This window comes from Urocampus carinirostris, chromosome 15 (genome assembly GCF_059441175.1).
Source record: "Urocampus carinirostris isolate Australia breed hairy pipefish chromosome 15, RoL_Ucar_1.0, whole genome shotgun sequence".
NCBI lineage: Eukaryota > Metazoa > Chordata > Actinopteri > Syngnathiformes > Syngnathidae > Urocampus > Urocampus carinirostris.
This window is the reverse complement of record NC_142363.1, coordinates 22,595,813-22,614,112: the sequence shown is the minus strand read 5'-3', so window position 1 is coordinate 22,614,112 and position 18,300 is coordinate 22,595,813. Positions and strand designations below refer to the sequence as shown.

Here is an 18,300-nt window from a genome sequence, read left to right as displayed (position 1 = left end):
GAAATATTGCCCCTACAAGCCTTTCGGCTGAGGGATACACTCACCCACCCAAGTCTGGACTTATTAAGTACAGGATTAAACTTGATGCACAAAATACAGATATCATTTGATGACCATGAAGGGACTTGAACCCTCAATCTTCTGATCTGAAGTCAGACGCCTTGTCCATTAGGCCACATGGTCAGGTACCAACTGGTCCCAGAGCAGAATTATGGATAATTATGGAGAGGGATGGGCACCATTAAGTTTTACATGTCCAGGATACACCACAGGAAATGTTGCCCCGACAATCCTTTGGGGTAACGGATACACTAACCCACCCAAGTCTGGACTCATTAAGTACAGGATTAAACTTGATGCACAAAGAACAGAAAACATTAAATAATAATGAAGCGACTTGAACCCTCAATCTTCTGATCCGAAGTCAGACGCCTTGTCCATTTGGCCTCATGGTCAAGTACTTTTTCCTTTCAGAGCAGAATTATGGATAATTATGGAGAGGTATGGGCGACATTAAGTTTTGCACGTCCAGGATACACCACAGGAAATGTTGCCCCGATAACCCTTTAGGTCAAGGGATACACTCACCTACCCAAGTCTAGATTCATTCAGTACAGGATTAATCTTGATGTACCAAGAACAGAAATGATTTGATAACCATGAAGGGACTTGAACCCTCAATCTTCTGATTCGAAGTCAGACGCCTTGTCCATTAGGCCACATGGTCAGGTACTTGTTTATTTCAGAGCAGAATTATGGATAATTATGGAGAGGGATGGGCACCATTAAGTTTTACACGTCCAGGATACACCACAGGAAATGTTGCCCCGACAACCCTTTGGGTAAAGGGATACACTCACCTACCCAAGTCTAGATTCATTCAGTACAGGATTAATCTCTATGTACTAAGAACAGAAATGATTTGATAACCCACCCAAGTCTGGACTCATTCAGTACAGGATTAATCTTTATGTACTAAGAACAGAAATGATTTGATAACCATGAAGGGACTTGAACCCTCAATCTTCTGATTCGAAGTCAGACGCCTTGTCCATTTGGCCACATGGTCAAGTACTTTTTCTTTTCAGAGCAGAATTATGGATAATTATGGAGAGGTATGGGCACCATTAAGTTTTGCACGTCCAGGATACACCACAGGAAATGTTGCCCCAATAACCCTTTAGGTCAAGGGATACACTCACCCACCCAAGTCTAGACTCATTCAGTACAGGATTAATCTTGATGTACTAAGAACAGAAATGATTTGATAACCCACCCAAGTCTGGACTCATTCAGTACAGGATTAATCTTTATGTACTAAGAACAGAATTGATTTGATAACCATGAAGGGACTTGAACCCTCAATCTTCTGATACGAAGTCAGACGCCTCTTCCATTAGGCCACATGGTCAGGTATTTGTTGATTTCAGAGCATAATTATGGATAATAATGGAGAGGGATGGGCACCATTTAGTTTTACATGTCCAGGTTAAACCACAGGAAATATTGCCCCTACAACCCTTTGGGCTAAGGGATACACTCAACCACCCAAGTCTGGACTCATTCAGTACAGGATTAAACTTGATCCACATAAAACAGAAATCATTTGATGACCATGAAGGGACTTGAACCCTCAATTTTCTGATCCGAAGTCAGACGCCTTGTCCGTTAGGCCACATGGTCAGGTACTTGTTATTTTCAGAGCAGAATTATGGATAGTTATGGAGAGGGATGGCCACCATTAAGTTTTGCGCGTCTAGGATACACCAGAGGAAATGTTGCCCCGATAACCCTTTGGGTCAAGGGATACACTCACCCACCCAAGTCTAGACTCATTCAGTACAGGATTAATCTTGATGTACTAAGAACAGAAATGATTTGAAAACCATGAAGGGACTTGAACTCTCAATCGTCTGATTCGAAGTCAGACGCCTTGTCCATTAGGCCACATGGTCAGGTAGTTATTAATCTCAGAGCAGAATTATGGATAATTATGGAGAGGGATGGGCACTATTAAGTTTTATGCGTCCAGGATTCAGCACAGGAAATATTGCCCCTACAAGCCTTTCGGCTGAGGGATACACTCACCCACCCAAGTCTGGACTTATTAAGTACAGGATTAAACTTGATGCACAAAATACAGATATCATTTGATGACCATGAAGGGACTTGAACCCTCAATCTTCTGATCTGAAGTCAGACGCCTTGTCCATTAGGCCACATGGTCAGGTACCAACTGGTCCCAGAGCAGAATTATGGATAATTATGGAGAGGGATGGGCACCATTAAGTTTTACATGTCCAGGATACACCACAGGAAATGTTGCCCCGACAATCCTTTGGGGTAACGGATACACTAACCCACCCAAGTCTGGACTCATTAAGTACAGGATTAAACTTGATGCACAAAGAACAGAAAACATTAAATAATAATGAAGCGACTTGAACCCTCAATCTTCTGATCCGAAGTCAGACGCCTTGTCCATTTGGCCTCATGGTCAAGTACTTTTTCCTTTCAGAGCAGAATTATGGATAATTATGGAGAGGTATGGGCGACATTAAGTTTTGCACGTCCAGGATACACCACAGGAAATGTTGCCCCGATAACCCTTTAGGTCAAGGGATACACTCACCTACCCAAGTCTAGATTCATTCAGTACAGGATTAATCTTGATGTACCAAGAACAGAAATGATTTGATAACCATGAAGGGACTTGAACCCTCAATCTTCTGATTCGAAGTCAGACGCCTTGTCCATTAGGCCACATGGTCAGGTACTTGTTTATTTCAGAGCAGAATTATGGATAATTATGGAGAGGGATGGGCACCATTAAGTTTTACACGTCCAGGATACACCACAGGAAATGTTGCCCCGACAACCCTTTGGGTAAAGGGATACACTCACCTACCCAAGTCTAGATTCATTCAGTACAGGATTAATCTCTATGTACTAAGAACAGAAATGATTTGATAACCCACCCAAGTCTGGACTCATTCAGTACAGGATTAATCTTTATGTACTAAGAACAGAAATGATTTGATAACCATGAAGGGACTTGAACCCTCAATCTTCTGATTCGAAGTCAGACGCCTTGTCCATTTGGCCACATGGTCAAGTACTTTTTCTTTTCAGAGCAGAATTATGGATAATTATGGAGAGGTATGGGCACCATTAAGTTTTGCACGTCCAGGATACACCACAGGAAATGTTGTCCCAATAACCCTTTAGGTCAAGGGATACACTCACCCACCCAAGTCTAGACTCATTCAGTACAGGATTAATCTTGATGTACTAAGAACAGAAATGATTTGATAACCCACCCAAGTCTGGACTCATTCAGTACAGGATTAATCTTTATGTACTAAGAACAGAAATGATTTGAAAACCATGAAGGGACTTGAACCCTCAATCTTCTGAATCGAAGTCAGACGCCTTGTCCATTAGGCCACATGGTCAGGTAGTTATTAATCTCAGAGCAGAATTATGGATAATTATGGAGAGGGATGGGCACTATTAAGTTTTATGCGTCCAGGATTCAGCACAGGAAATATTGCCCCTACAAGCCTTTCGGCTGAGGGATACACTCACCCACCCAAGTCTGGACTTATTAAGTACAGGTTTAAACTTGATGCACAAAATACAGAAATCATTTGATGACCATGAAGGTACTTGAACCCTCAATCTTCTGATCAGAAGTCAGACGCCTTGTCCATTAGGCCACATGCTCAGTTACTCACTGGTTCCAGAGCAGAATTAGGAGGAATACACTCACACGCCCAAGTCTGGAATCATTAGGTACAGGATTAAACTTGATGCACAAGGAACAGAAAAGGTTGAATGACCGTAATGATATTTGAACCCACATTCTTCTGACCTCAAGTCAGACGCCTTGTCCATTAGGCCCCATGGTCAGGTAATTATTTATTCCAGAGCTGAATTATGGATAATAATGAAGAGGGATGGACACCATTTGGTTTTACATGTCCAGGACACACCACAGGAAATGTTGCCCCTACAACCCTTTGAGCTAAGGGATACACTCACCCACCCAAATCTGGAATCATTAAGTACAGGATTAAATTTGATTGAGCAGGATCAATGATCAAGAAGGGCCTTGAATCCTTAAAACTTTTAATTCTAAGTGAGACGCCTTGTTTTTTAGGCCACATGGTCAGGTGCTTGCCAGTCCCAGAGCAGAATTATGGATTATTATGGAGAGGGATGGGCACCATTCGGTAACAGGACATTTTGCCCCTAAAACCCTTTTGGCAAAGGGATACACTCACACACCCAAGTCTTGACTCATTAAGTACAGGATTAAACTTGATGCTTGAAGAACAGATTCAAAGACCATGAAGGAACTTGAACCCTTAATCTTTTGATACGAAGTCAGATGCCATTAGGCCACATGGTCAGGTGCTTACAACTTCCAAAGTAGATTTATTGATAAATATAAATCCCCAAAATTTGACCAGATTATGAGGTTTTACCTGATGTTCGGATAACATTCAAGGTTCAGATGACACCAAGGGACTCGAACTCTCAGTCTTTTAAACCACATGGACACATTTTCTTTGTGAAGTAAGTTAAAAGTCAGGACTTATTTATTCTAAGATTGTACTTTCTGGCCTCAATAAGCGAACACACTACCAGTACATGCCCAAGACTCACCACAGGAAATGGTGCCCTTACGAGCCTAGTGGTTGTGGGATACACCCACCCACCCCACTTGATGCACAAAGAACAGTAAAGGTTTAAAGGCCGTGAAGAATTTTAATCGCTTAATATTTAGATTTCAAGTCAGTTGTCTTCTCCATTAGGCCACATGGTCACATACTCATGAACTTTGGAGCGGAGTAATGTATGAAAACAAAGCCAAAAATTTGGACTGGGTAATGTTTTCAGATTATGAAATTTTATCTAATGTTTCAATAAAATGACGCCGAAGGGACTCGAACTCCTAATCCTTTAGGCCACTTGGTCACATTTTTCTGGTAATGAGAGCTAAATAACAGGGCTTATTTATGGACTCTTTAATCATAAGATATTACACGATGCACAAAGAACATCAAGAGTTCAATGACCATAAAGAGACTGTCGCTCAAATTTGGGATTTTAAGTCAGATGCCTCGTCCAATAGGATCCCATGACTTCAGAACTGTGCCTTGGATAGCCTAACCACTCTGCCGCCATGCCGCCGGTTAAATTCACCTAATGGTTTGCATTTTTAAAGCACTTTTCAAATCACTGAGGAACTCCCAAAGCGTTTTACAATGTGCTCCACACATACCAATTCACACACACACACACACACACACACACACACACACACACACACACACACACACACACACACACACCAATAGCGGCATCAGGCATGCAAGGCACCTTACTGTTTATCGGGGGCATTAGAGTTCAGTGTCTTGCCTAAGGGCCCGGTCACACAGCCGTTTGCGGCTGAATCACGGCCAGAAATTTCAGCCTGTGAGGCGGACGCTATTGGACGCTTATAGGTCGCCATACAGACGAGATACAGCAGTGCTTAACACGTGGTCGGAAATTCACGCGAGGTTGGCAGCGCGAAAAAGTTTTGCGCTGCTCAATACTTTAGAGCCCGGGTACACAGCCTTTCACGGACGTATCGAGGCTGAATCACGGCCAGAAATTTGCGGGCATACCACCGATGAACAGCGGGTTGGCCAATTTTGCGCATTTTCCATCGCGGGCAACCACGGGCAAAAAAAAAACGCAAAATTTTACCCGCGATACAGACGCTAATGGCTGTGTGACCAGGCCCTAAGTTGACTTCAACATTTAACGAGGAGGAGCCAGGAATCGAACCCATGACTACTTGGTTATGACTTCTAAATGATTGAAACAGTTGCATGCCCTTTAGCAGTATCAATCATTTGGATTTCTTAGTAGACACTGCCCAGGGTTTTTTGCACACAACAGGTTTAGCTAAAAGCTTATTTTTGTTAATAGACCCTCTAAAGATTAACCAAAAAAAACACTTAAAGTAACAAGAGTGACAATGTTTTTCCATGGGATTTTTCAAATCCCGACAAGAGAGTAAAATGAAGAATTATAGGGTAATTTTTTTCCCCTACTCTTTGCCATTTTTCTTTCAGGCTTTGTATTTAATTGCCACCAATGGCACTCCTGAGCTGCAGAGTCCAGAGAAGCTGTCCCCAGTCTTCCGATCTTTCCTTTCCCGATGCTTGGAAATGGACGTGGAGAAACGAGGATCGGGTAGAGAATTACTACAGGTGATACTGATATCAGTCATCCATATAGATCGGGAATCCAGAATGTTGATAAATGTAAATGGTTCACATAGTTGGTTAAAAAAATCCTCATCTCATTAGCTGCACCGCTTATCCTCAGTAGGGTCGCGGGGGTGCTGGAGCCTATCCCAGCAATCATCGGGCAGTGGGCAGGGGACACCCTGAACTGGTTGCCAGCCGGTCGCAGGGCACACAGAGACAGACAGCCGTTCACTTGCTCATTCCCACTTAGGGACAATTTGGACCGGCCTATTAATCTGACATGCATGTTTTTGGAATGCGGGAGGAAACTGGAGTGCCCGGAGGAAACCCACACAAGCACGGGGAGAACATGCAAACTTCGCACAGGAAGGCTGGGAGCTGGATTTCATCCCATGACTTCAGAACTGTGCCTTGGATAGCCTAACCACTCTGCCGCCATGCCGCCGGTTAAATTCACCTTATATGTAATTTTGAAGACTTCCCGCATTACAAACATTTCATATTTTAAAACAAAACGAGACATTAATTTAGAAGAACATTCCTGTTTTCAGGTACATTGCACAGTATTGTTTTATCACAAAATTTTAAAGACAACCATGAAGAGATTTGGACCCTCAATCTCCTGATTGTCAGACGTTGTATGTCATTGTATATCCTCATGTCTCTATTAATTCTGGGTAATCAGAATCAACACAATCCAACTATTATTCATTATTATTATTGTTTTGTGTGCAGCATCCTTTTCTGAAGCTGGCCAAGCCTCTATCCAGTCTGACTCCACTCATCCTTGCTGCCAAGGAGGCCATGAGGACCAACCGCTAAAAACTGCTAAAGAAAAACAAAATTTAAAAACTAGACTTTTTTTTCACCGTTGCGCCTTGTCTAACCAACGTTTCCCTCAATGTGATGTGCATTCATCATTATTCAAGGTTATTATAAAAATGGAATGATAAGGCAAAAAGTCAATGCCCATACAGACAATCAAAGCATTTTACCTCTGAAGTAGAAGTGCTTAAAACCTATACCAAAGAATGATAAGTACAATATGTTAGGTTTCCAGCAGGTCAACAATCCAAGTTGTTCAAAAATTTAAACAATAACAAGTTAAACATGGTATTTTTTCCCCTCTTAGTTTCATTTCAATGCAAAAATTCCTTGTGACAATACAAATACATTGGAATTTAGGAATGTATTCAAATTTAAGGTAATATATTTATTATAATGGTGCAACCCTTTTTCCTTGTCAACTGTCACTCTTCTCTTTATATCCCTAAAAACTGACTTAGTCAACCCAAAAAGTGCTGAAGTGATGGACAGGTGGAAGCAAATAGGCACTTATTTCAGGTGTGTACTCATCTGGTTTTGGAGGAGTATACACGATAAATCTGCTTTTAAAATGCACATTTTGGAAAAATTAAACTGGAATTTCAACGAATTCATTTATCATTAATTTATAGTGCTTTACATTTTTGTTTCGTCCGCCACCCGGGGTTCTGAACTGCAGAGAAACAACTGTTTGTATACAAAATAATCAGCAATGGATATACTTAAAATAAATACCCCTCATATTTTGGGGATTTTTTTAGAATGGATGTAAATCTTTTTTTCAACCTCTAAAACCAAAGACTGCTGTCCTTGTGCCAAAATAAACTGTCTAAATAAAAAGTATGCGTGTTGTTTTTCTGTGTATAAAATGTTGGTTCCACTTTATATACGTTTCTGTTTTCAAATCATACAATCCAAGCATTTAAAAAACATGTTTTCCTCATTATTTCTGTGTTTTCTGATATAATCATCGTTTCATTTGAACCTGGAGCCTTTCCATTTGTGACTTTCAAACGTACCATAAAACTTTTTGATGTGGAACAAAGTCAAGCCAATGTAATGTCTTTGTACCCTTAGTTTTGAAAATAGCCAAACTTTTTATTTTTTGTAAACTAATTTGTCCCCCACCCAAAAATTCATCTCAGAATCCTATATTGAATTACTAATTAAAATGTTCTGTTTGCATAAATCATAATAGCGACATCCTGTGCTACTTATGTGGCCAAGGACTAATAGACAATAGACTGATGAATTGACTGATGAATGAATTTTGTTGTTAAGACAGACTAAATAAATCTTGGAAGAAATTACTGTATTGGAATAAATTTGTGTTTTAATTATTTTAAAATGCTGCTTGTGTCCCTCGTTGAGATCGTTATGATGTCTTTGTAAGTAACCTTCCTCCTGTTCAAGAATTCTGGATTGCCACAATTAATTTTGTGATAAACAACGTTCACTACATTGTTATCCATGACAGTAAACAATTATACTTCTGAATTGAGGAAGTAAGATTGGCCTAGGTTGTCTGTTTACTGTTTGAATGAAGTCCAGGCAAGTCATGTTTATTTGTGACGCCCTTAATCACAAGGAGTCTCAAAGAGCTGCACGGACCACAGACTATTGCAAAATATAATGACAGCATCCCCGGATCTAAAACCTACATGACAGCAAGGAAAAACTCAAAAACCTCAACATAAGGAAAATGAAGAAACCTTGAGAAGGGACTGCACATGAAGTAATCCCCCTTCCAGGATGACCAGGCTGCAATACCAAATAATACACAGATATTGTCAACATTAAGTATAGGTCATTCATAAGCTATAGAATATAAGTATGTTTTAAGCCTAAATTTAAACAGTTCCACTGAGGTTGCAGATCGAATCTCAGGGAGCAGAGCATTCCAGAGCACCGGGACCCGAATGGAGAATGCTCTCTAACCTCCAGTTCTCTTCTTGGCTCTTGAGATCACTAGTAAACCAGCATTTTCAGAGCTAAGTCTCCGGACGGGAACATAGGGGGAAATTAAATATGAAAACATACCTGTCAACCTGTACGTTTTTGCCGTAATATGTGCGTTTATTATGCATTTTAAGACGTGTACGACGTACAAGAAAATCTGTACGGAAAAACGCAAATTTGTCAACCATGAGTTCCATCCGGTATGCACCGACTATCACGAAACGGCAAATCAATCAAGTCAAACGAGTTCGCCGCGGTAGCCTCTATCTCGGTAGCAAGCGTCTGATGCTACTGTGCGCATGCGTCTGCCGCTGTAGTGCCTAATTTCGACTCCCTTGCAAAATCCTCCCCCCCTCGCGTAAACGCGCATTCTGCTGCGCTTCCCACAATAGCAATCGTATTCTATATAATAAACTTATTAAAACAATAGCAGACGCTACAGGTCACAAAAAACAAAAACAAACAGACTCAGCGATAGTTTCTTCCCCAGAGCCATCACCACCCTTAACACACACCGCACAAAAAAACAGAAACTCTTGCAAACACACTACCTCATACAGATGTAAAATTCATGCCTATGCTCACTTTGCACAGTGTTGCCTATTTTTCACTACCGCATATTGCACTAATACGATCCCAAAACTGTATGTAACACCCTACATGCTCAAACCTTATTGTGTAAATATTGTGTAAATTATAACCTTTATCTTCTTTGTTCCTTTATCTTCTTTGTTTTCTTTTATCCTCACTGTAAAATGTGAAACTGGAGAGCCACGTCCAATTTCGTTGTCACAATATGTTCAACCCATTTTGTAACAATGACAATAAAGGTATATTCTATTTTATCCTAAACTACATAAATATAAAATAAGATTATTTTGTATTTTGTAAGGGAAAATACTACAGTTTGTAAGGGCATGGAGACGTGGAGGTAGACAGATATGTGAAAAGTATAAGGGAGTAAGTCCATGTATGATTTTGTATAATAACAACTTTAAAATCACATCTCAATGGATTTTTCATGTTTAATTTTAGAAACCCTTCACATTCATTCAATCGGTTTCTGGATTTTCTTTATTTATTGTAAAATACTACAAATAATTTAATCAATAATGCAATCACGGATGAGTGGCGGTGGCGATGTGACGTCACTCAACCTTTCGTCCGCTCTTTGGGGGAACCGACTCGGCTACCGGAGAAAACGGGTCCACCAGAGTAACCGTACTCGGGGAAGTCATTTCGGAAAGCGGATATCTGCCCCTGTTTTAAAAGCTGGTAAGGTTTTGAAATGCTCACTAATACTCAACTGGCGGGTTTTAATTTGTTCTTCTATACCTAAAGGTGGCCGTCGTGGCCTGCGAGACTCTTTTGGGCTAACTAGGCTAATGCTAACGCAGGCCATTTTGGGATACTAAAATGGAGGACCGGCGCTTTTATCCGTTGCGCCGCTTACGAAACTAGAACGTTGTTTATCACGTTCGATGACTTCATAACGCGAGGATAACGTTGAGAAGTGTATGTTTTTGTTTCGTTGACCCATTGTTTGTTCAACCCTGAATGACGAGTGTTGAAACGGACCCTTGCAGCGTTGCTAATGCTATTAGCTTGAGCTCCGGCGCCGTGGTCTATAAAATTGCACGAACGGGTGTCGCGGCGAGGCCATAAAAAGGATTAAACTGTCTAAAGTTCGATTATTGATTGTAACTAAATAATAGTTGAGTGGTAGATTAGACTGCAGTAGTAGTTGAGGAATGCGTGGTATTGATATAGAGTTTTAGCATTGAAACCGGTCATTCGTGGAGTTTAGTGCTTTAGATAATATAACAGTGACTACATTCCACCCCCTTGTTCAGCTTCTGGAGCTGTGAAGTGGCTTCATGGCAGTTCGTAGAGGACACAATCAGTACTTGGATGTAAGTTGTTTTGTTCATTACAAAGTACTGTTGTAATGTCAAATAATAACAATTAACCTTGCTTCCAAATCAGTGTCTGGTGAGGCACATTTACAAACAAATGAATCTAAATTTTAAAATCAGTTGATTGGCAGAGAAAGAAAAGCAATGTGTAAACTGTAGCATATAAAACATGTATTTTTGTGATACGTTAACTTAATAAGGAGTACGTTGCTACTTTTGAATAAACGCATCAATGAATAGATAATCTTCTTTGTGGAAAAAGTCCATGCAATGAAAATAAACTACTGGCTTGACTTGCTGTTAGCTTGCCAATATTTCTTGCCTCGCTCTGTATTAATAATATTCACAATGTGAAACTGCAGCAGTTTTTATCAAGACATTTCCAATATTCTAAAGATAATGAGAAAAAACGTAAACGCTGAACAAATACCACCATTTATTATATTTTTAATTGTATATTTTCATGAGGAAAAGCCTCACCTTTTTATTAAGAGATTTATTTTGAGATTCGGCTCTTTAAGCGTTGTATAAGTGCAAATTTGTAGTCAATTTGCCTATAAAATCCATTTAATGTATACTTAGGGTACCACAGGTTTTGTTCCTTATCAACATGAGTACTGTGAAATGAGGAATAAGTTATACATAAAATGAAGAGTTTAGATCATTCACAAATGGAATATAATCTAATAGAATGGCTATTGTATCGTACAATAAGGGCTTCTCCTTATCAGCATAATTTGTAAGTATCCTATCGGTCAAATAGCTGCCCTATAGCTTCCTTCCCACTAGAAGGCACAATTGCAAGCCTTCTTCCTCCTGAAAGGACCTCTGTCCATCTTTGAGGCGCTTGTCTCGTCACGGATTATTGTGTGCCACCCAATAGCAAATCTAAAAATACGCTGGATGCAGTGATTTTTGCACAATTAAATCTGTCATTTTCCTGCTTTGGTTCTGTTTCACGATGATTGGTCCTGATAAGCGTTTAAACGGGGATACATTATTTTCATTTTAGCAGTTTAACTATTAAAATTAATGTAAGTCTGTATTAAAAGCTTGGGTGACCGTGCTTTGAGTAAATCAAATCTTGGCTTTGATGATGTTCAGTCACTACAAAGGGGTTTCTTCAGTTGAGCACTGAGGGCTCTCCCATCCTATGTGATGTGACGTCTTTGAATGTGTCTTTCATAAGACCAAGGTGTCTTTGTCAAGACCATCATGAATATGGGCAAGTGCATCTAACACTGTAAGTACCCCAGCGCAATAGATTATTTGTTTTTAAGTTATTATAAACCCTTGTTCTGCCGCAAAAGTGTGTCTTCAGAGCAAACAAATTAATTATTAAAACGTGACGTTTTTTTACTTGATTGGCCATTCAACAAACGGATTGTTTACCCTGCCTTTTGGCCAAATACAGCTTGTTTTAGCTGCAGCACATGCAGTGAGCCTAGTAAGAACCTAAATAAATGGTGAAAGTCTCAACAATTCGATCAAATATGTTTTTGTTAAATTGTTAATCTATGTAAGACAATTGTTTGAAAATATTACAGTAGATGGCAGATGGTATTTGAATTTCCACCACTACGTCGGCTGTATTTTTTCCCAAAACTTATACTGATAATCTTGCATGGAATTTTGGCTGGTCTGGTAAAATATTAGTTGTGCAGCAAGATACTTGTGTGTGAAACTGTTGCATTAAAGATTATTTTGGGTATTAGACCACCGTGAAGTGGTCCTTGCTAACTTTTGTAACTTTGATGGATCTTACTACTGTTGTAGGCCGTGCATTTTTGATCTGGCGGGTCCAAGTTTGCTAAACATTTTTTTTATAGATTCATGTTTTTCCTATCAAATCTAGTATTGCGCACCACATGAACATTGAATTCATAAAGAATGTCACAAAAACATTTTCGTTTGTGTGTGATTACATAGTTTGCTGTGAGATTAATAAAATATCTGACCTGGTTAAAGGGAAGATTGCTGTGTGTGTTTTGGTAAATTATTCATAATCTTAGTCGCCTAATCCCCCACTTCCCCCTTTTATGCACCTGGTTTTAAGCAGCAGGAGGCATACGACATGTCCAACGGTTTCGACATGCCGGGCGAAGACGCAAAGAACGCCAAGACCAACTTGATTGTCAACTACCTGCCGCAGGGCATGTCACAGGATGACCTGCGCAACCTCTTCAGCAGCATTGGCGAGGTGGAGTCGGCAAAACTGATTCGAGATAAAGTTGGAGGTACGATGGGGTGCTTTCGGGGCTGGGAGCGGTACTTAAGCACTCGTGAGTTACCGGAACAGAAAATATTTTGTTGTGATTGGCAAAATGCTAAGTGAGGAAACAAAATTCTTCACTTTTTTTGGTCCGTTATTAAGGCTTTGTGATTTTCTTGAGTTTTTCCTACAGCCCAGAGTTTGATTTATTCTAATGGCCCCTGATGATCTGTGAAAGTTTTGTTTATTTGTTTGTTTGTTTAGACTAGTCACTAACTTTACACATTTTTTTGTTTGTTTTATTTTATTGTTTTCTTTTGTTTTTTTTCTCTAGGCCACAGTTTAGGGTATGGATTTGTTAACTATGTTAACCCTAGTGATGCAGAAAGAGCTATCGATTCACTGAATGGACTAAGGCTACATTCCAAAACTATCAAGGTAACGTGCACATATCAGGTGTTATACCATTTGTCAAACGATGCCACCGTTTTCATGTCATCTGACACACCCGTGCTCTCCGTTAACTAGGAATCAATGCAAGTAGTGGTGTGTATTTGTAACACCTTAATGCAGGGGTCCCCAAACTTTTTCCTTTGAGGGCCACATAACTCTTGTCTTCTTGGATAAGGGGCTGGGGTCAGTAAGATACAGAAAAGGTGTGATGATTACAGAAGTGCCTAACTGTATAACGTAATTGTTTTCCAGAAAGCAAACATTAAATAACTCTTTCTGGATTCTTCACAAAATAAAAGTCAGAAAATAAATAATATGATTAATACAAGAAAAAAATAATGACCAGATCACCTTTTCTGGATTCTTCACATTTTCATTCTAGGGGTGTCCACGTAGGGACGGGTTAAAGATTTTTTATTCCAGGGATTGTCTGATGCAAGCACAGACAGCAGAAGGGTGGAAGAGAATGTCGTATTATATCAGTATAAAATAAATATTGAACTCTAGTTCATAATGAAAATGGTTTATAACTAAGGAACATTTTATTGCAAAGGTCCAAGTTTATTATCAAAAAACAATACACATATATGGGAAAAAAATTAAAATGCTCTGGTATTGTTCAAGGGGCCGGACCAAATATGGAAGCAGGCCAATGTTTGGGGAACACTGCATTAATGGGTGCCATGAGGTTGATGCAGAATTAGACTTGTACTTAAACCTCGTCAAATATTTGTACTTCGATCTGAAGATTTTTTTTGGGGGGTGGGATAAAAAGTTTTGGGATTAGTTTTTAATGGACTATATTGTCAAATGTAAGGAGAAATTAACATTTCCTAAAGAGTGTAATTTAAAAAATAAAACAAACTTCACATGCACAATTTTGTCTCGCTGTAAGAACAGAAAATCTTTGCAAATTGGTGAGCCACTTATACCTGTAGGCGCGAAGTCTAGAATGTGTGCAAGTAAAAAGAACGACAGTTAGGTCAAATGTTCACACTTAAGAAAGGCTCAAGTGCTATAACATAAGAGGACAATATTTTCATTGCACGACGGCTTGCCTCCTGTTGTAGGTGTCATACGCACGGCCCAGCTCCGACAACATCAAAGACGCCAACCTATATATTACCAGCCTTCCGAAGAACATGATGCAGAAGGACGTGGAGGAAATGTTCTCCCGCTTCGGACGCATCATAAACTCCCGCGTGCTGGTTGACCAATCAACAGGTAACCTAGTGGTGTTTGAAGGGCTATTGCCACTTAGTCCCAAACTTGCTCACTCGCCTGTTTGTGCTCTGGGAACCTAGGCATGTCCCGCGGTAAGGCATTTATCCGCTTTGACAAGAGATCTGAAGCAGAGGAGGCGGTGAAAACCATTCATGGCCAAAAGCTGCCCGGGTCATCTGAGCCCATTTCAGTGCGCTTTGCTGCTGATCCCAATATGATGAAGAACACACAAATCATCTCCCAGCTTTATCACAACCAGTCCAGACGCTTCCCTGGGCCTGGACCCGGTCCTGGGCCCATGCACCACCAGGCGCAACGGTTCAGGTGAGCCACCTATTAGTGGATGTGAAGTCAATGTTCTTTATAAAAAAACTGTTACTTTCAACAACTTACCCGTGGATTTTCGATGTTAACCAGCTTTTAAATGGGGACATGCATAAACCTTCAACAGAAAATTTACAAACATTTGATGCACCAAAAAACTTTGCAATTGTATATAGATGACATGAAATCACGCTAATTTTGCATACGTTTTCAGTTTTTAAAAAAAACACATCGTCCCCAAATATCCGCAAATAGATAAGTCTGTGAATTCAAGATATGCACATGCAAGGTACATATTGCTACTATAATAATAATAATAATTTCCTTGTATTGTCATTCTGTGTAACAATGTACACAGAACGAAATGTCGATTGCACCTGACCCGTTGTAGCGAGCCGATGCAGCCGCAGCCAACAGAGGGCGCCGCCGACCACTTTTTAAGTCTTAGGAATGACTCGGCCGGGGCACGAACCACCGACCTCCCAGTCTCAAAGCGGGCGCCTTACCATCTAGGCTACTGAGCTGGTATGAGTACTACAGTAATCCCTCGGTTATCGCGGTTAATGGGGACCAAAACCACCCGCGAAAAGTGAAATTCCGCGAAGTAGCGACGCTCCTTCAAAAATGCTTAATTTTTTTTATTATTTTTTTAAATTATTATTTTATTATTATTACTTTTTAGACCCGCGAAGCTCTGAACCCGCGAACATGGAACCGCGAAGTAGCGAGGTCCCACTGTATTTATTTCAAACAATAATTTGGGATCGTTACCTAGGCCCCAGGTAAATCTTAAAATCTGATCTAATTTTAGGTCTGGTACAATGGCCTACAATCACGTTGATTTTGTTGCAGGATAAAAATGTAGCCAGTCATAAAAAACTGAAAGTACTTTGGTGGTAGTAATTTGGAATTGGGCTTGATTTGTTCCTGGCTTGCTTCCTCAGGTTCTCCCCTATGGGCGTTGATCATATGGGAGGTATGGGTGGAATGGGCATGCCAAGCAACTCTGCCTCGGGCTGGTGCATCTTCATCTACAACCTGGGCCAGGACACGGATGAGAGTGTCCTCTGGCAGATGTTTGGCCCCTTTGGTGCAGTCACAAACGTCAAGGTGATTCGCGACTTCAACACCAACAAGTGCAAAGGCTTCGGCTTTGTCACCATGACCAACTACGAGGAGGCAGCGATGGCAATTGCAAGCATGAATGGCTATCGGCTTGGAGACAAGACCTTGCAGGTGTCCTTCAAGACCAGCAAGGGCCACAAGTAGATGAAAGAGCTTAGTTGGTCGGTGGGTGGTAAAAAAGGGGAGTAATGGGGGCAAAAGTGGAGCTTTAACAAGTGGAGTCCGCTTAATATAACGCATTAACACTTATGTCTACAAAGTGTGTTGCAACCTTTCTGATTCTTGTTGGTTGTCATTGTTTTCAAACACATGGTACCTCAGTATAATTGTTAGAAAACCTCCAAACCTTCAAACACTTCCTACTAGAATACACATTTTTAGTAACAAAACTTTGAACAGTACATTGCGCAGTACTCGCGTGGGGGAAAAAAAACCCTCTTTTTGGGAAGAAAGCCTTGCGGTAATGTAAAATCCGAAAACATTAATTTTTCCTTGTTTTTGTAGGTTTTTTTTTCTGTATGGACAAAGCAGATCGTGCTCCACAGTCCTTTTTTGGTGACAGGTGTAGACAGGCCTTTCGCTATATTCATATATATATATATATATATATATATATATATATATATATGTTTATATGTGTTTTGTCAAATTGAAATCTGACTACTGTATCTTTTTATTAGTGGCGCTCTAGTAAATATAAAGGGTTGAAATGCTGTGGACCAAATGCAGGCAACAAATGAATCAAGTATTCAAAGTAGTGTTTTCTGTTCACCTTTATTTAACCCCCATCCGACTCTGGACATTGTTACTCAATGTTAAATCAGACTAAACTGCATTACTTTTGTTTTTCTAACCCCTTCAGCAGTGTTTTTAATCAGAAATAAAGTAAATATTTTTGATCTTCCCGGCAGCAAGGCAGGTAGATGTTTATTTTTTGTTTTCATTGTTTTGGCGCATTTTAACAAGTGCTCATCTCAAGTTTGAAGTGAAACAAATGGCCTTTGTTGATATTGGACATTCTTTTTGTTTGATGTTTCCCTATTCAACGCAAATCATTAAATGTTCGGATGTTTTGCGAAACCTTTGCTTTGTTTGTTTTTTTGGGGGTCTTTGTTTTTAAATTTGGCTGTTAAAGGTCGATAAAACATTCATTTGAGACTGATTTTACAATATTGAACAGATTTAGATTTTTTTTAATCATTACTTTACACCATTACTTTTGGACACAGGGAATTTTATGTTTAAAAAAAAACCAGTGTTTTTTTAATAAATGTGATCATGACTTCCCTATTGGATTCTATTTAAACATTGAAGGCTACAAATAATGATCTACAGGTTCACTTCTATCACACCTCCAATGGTATTTACAAAACGGAAATTTTGTTGGAATTTTTCTCCTGGAAATGTGTTATATGGCGGCACTAATGTTTTGATTAGGCAAGACCATTTACTTGTTGAGAATTGTACATATTTTCTATTTACAGCTGCCACTGCTTTAGGCAGGCCTGGGTCCTCGATAGTCCGCATGTCCTGTATGATTTTGGAGGTTTCTCTTTAACTGAGGTGATACAAATCATCAGCTCGCTAGCAAGCTGGAAGGAACTTTAAATCATCTGTTGTATTAGAGCAGAGAAACCTCACAAACCAGGCTGGACATGGAGCCCTTGGACCAGAGAGCCCAGGTCTGGCTTGGTTCCCCTTACTCACCCCCAACCCATCCCATACAGGTGAGTTGAGTGGCGCTGCATTCAGCCGTCATATTCATAAAAGCAGAAGTGGTTTTAATAATCTTCACTTGATATTTATTAATGTGTGTCTTTTTGCAAAAATAGATTTTTCTGAATATCACCTCTCATGGCCGTTAATGTCTTTCAAAGTTGGACCATGTTAATAAAAAATGGTTGTTTTTGAAAGTGAAGGAATGAGTTGTGTGATTTGGGGAAGACACAACATAAAGATTTTGAAATTGTTTCTCGAAATGTTACATGATTAA

The 18,300-nt window shown here is 39.9% G+C and overlaps 2 protein-coding genes and 6 non-coding genes across 15 annotated transcripts in view; 2 read left to right on the top strand and 6 right to left on the bottom strand.

Annotated features, from left to right (window-relative positions):
• Nucleotides 1-8,305, top strand: part of LOC148351860 (serine/threonine-protein kinase PAK 2-like) — a 39,308-nt gene extending 31,003 nt beyond the window's left edge. For 3 of the 4 annotated variants that reach the window (XM_088354536.1, XM_088354533.1, XM_088354534.1), the window contains exons 14-15: nt 6,132-6,269; nt 7,005-8,305. In XM_088354536.1, the coding sequence (XP_088210662.1) occupies nt 6,132-6,269; nt 7,005-7,091 (225 nt within the window). In that variant the 3' untranslated portion in view covers nt 7,092-8,305. The remainder of the gene's footprint in view (nt 1-6,131; nt 6,270-7,004) is intronic. The other variant, XM_088354532.1, reaches the window with a different exon arrangement.
• trnar-ucg (transfer RNA arginine (anticodon UCG)) lies at nt 655-727 on the bottom strand. Its single transcript has one exon. It is a non-coding gene; the product is annotated as a tRNA-Arg (tRNA).
• Nucleotides 997-1,069, bottom strand: trnar-ucg (transfer RNA arginine (anticodon UCG)). The gene has a single exon. It is a non-coding gene; the product is annotated as a tRNA-Arg (tRNA).
• trnar-ucg (transfer RNA arginine (anticodon UCG)) lies at nt 1,611-1,683 on the bottom strand. Its single transcript has one exon. It is a non-coding gene; the product is annotated as a tRNA-Arg (tRNA).
• trnar-ucg (transfer RNA arginine (anticodon UCG)) lies at nt 2,699-2,771 on the bottom strand. Its single transcript has one exon. It is a non-coding gene; the product is annotated as a tRNA-Arg (tRNA).
• Nucleotides 3,041-3,113, bottom strand: trnar-ucg (transfer RNA arginine (anticodon UCG)). The gene has a single exon. It is a non-coding gene; the product is annotated as a tRNA-Arg (tRNA).
• Nucleotides 3,383-3,455, bottom strand: trnar-ucg (transfer RNA arginine (anticodon UCG)). Its single transcript has one exon. It is a non-coding gene; the product is annotated as a tRNA-Arg (tRNA).
• Nucleotides 8,306-10,187: 1,882 nt separating the features above from the next.
• elavl1a (ELAV like RNA binding protein 1a) lies at nt 10,188-18,225 on the top strand. 5 transcript variants are annotated; one of them, XM_088354860.1, is made up of 7 exons: nt 10,188-10,328; nt 10,907-10,966; nt 13,029-13,206; nt 13,516-13,619; nt 14,705-14,858; nt 14,939-15,182; nt 16,127-18,225. In XM_088354860.1, the coding sequence occupies exons 2-7, from the start codon at nt 10,931-10,933 to the stop codon at nt 16,449-16,451; spliced, it is 1,041 nt and encodes a 346-aa protein (XP_088210986.1). In that variant the 5' UTR covers nt 10,188-10,328; nt 10,907-10,930; the 3' UTR covers nt 16,452-18,225. The 5 variants fall into 5 exon arrangements, with proteins under 5 accessions (XP_088210986.1, XP_088210985.1, XP_088210987.1 ...); XM_088354859.1 differs by having other exon boundaries at nt 13,026-13,206; XM_088354861.1 differs by lacking the exon at nt 10,907-10,966 and having other exon boundaries at nt 10,190-10,328.
• Nucleotides 18,226-18,300: the final 75 nt, after the last annotated feature.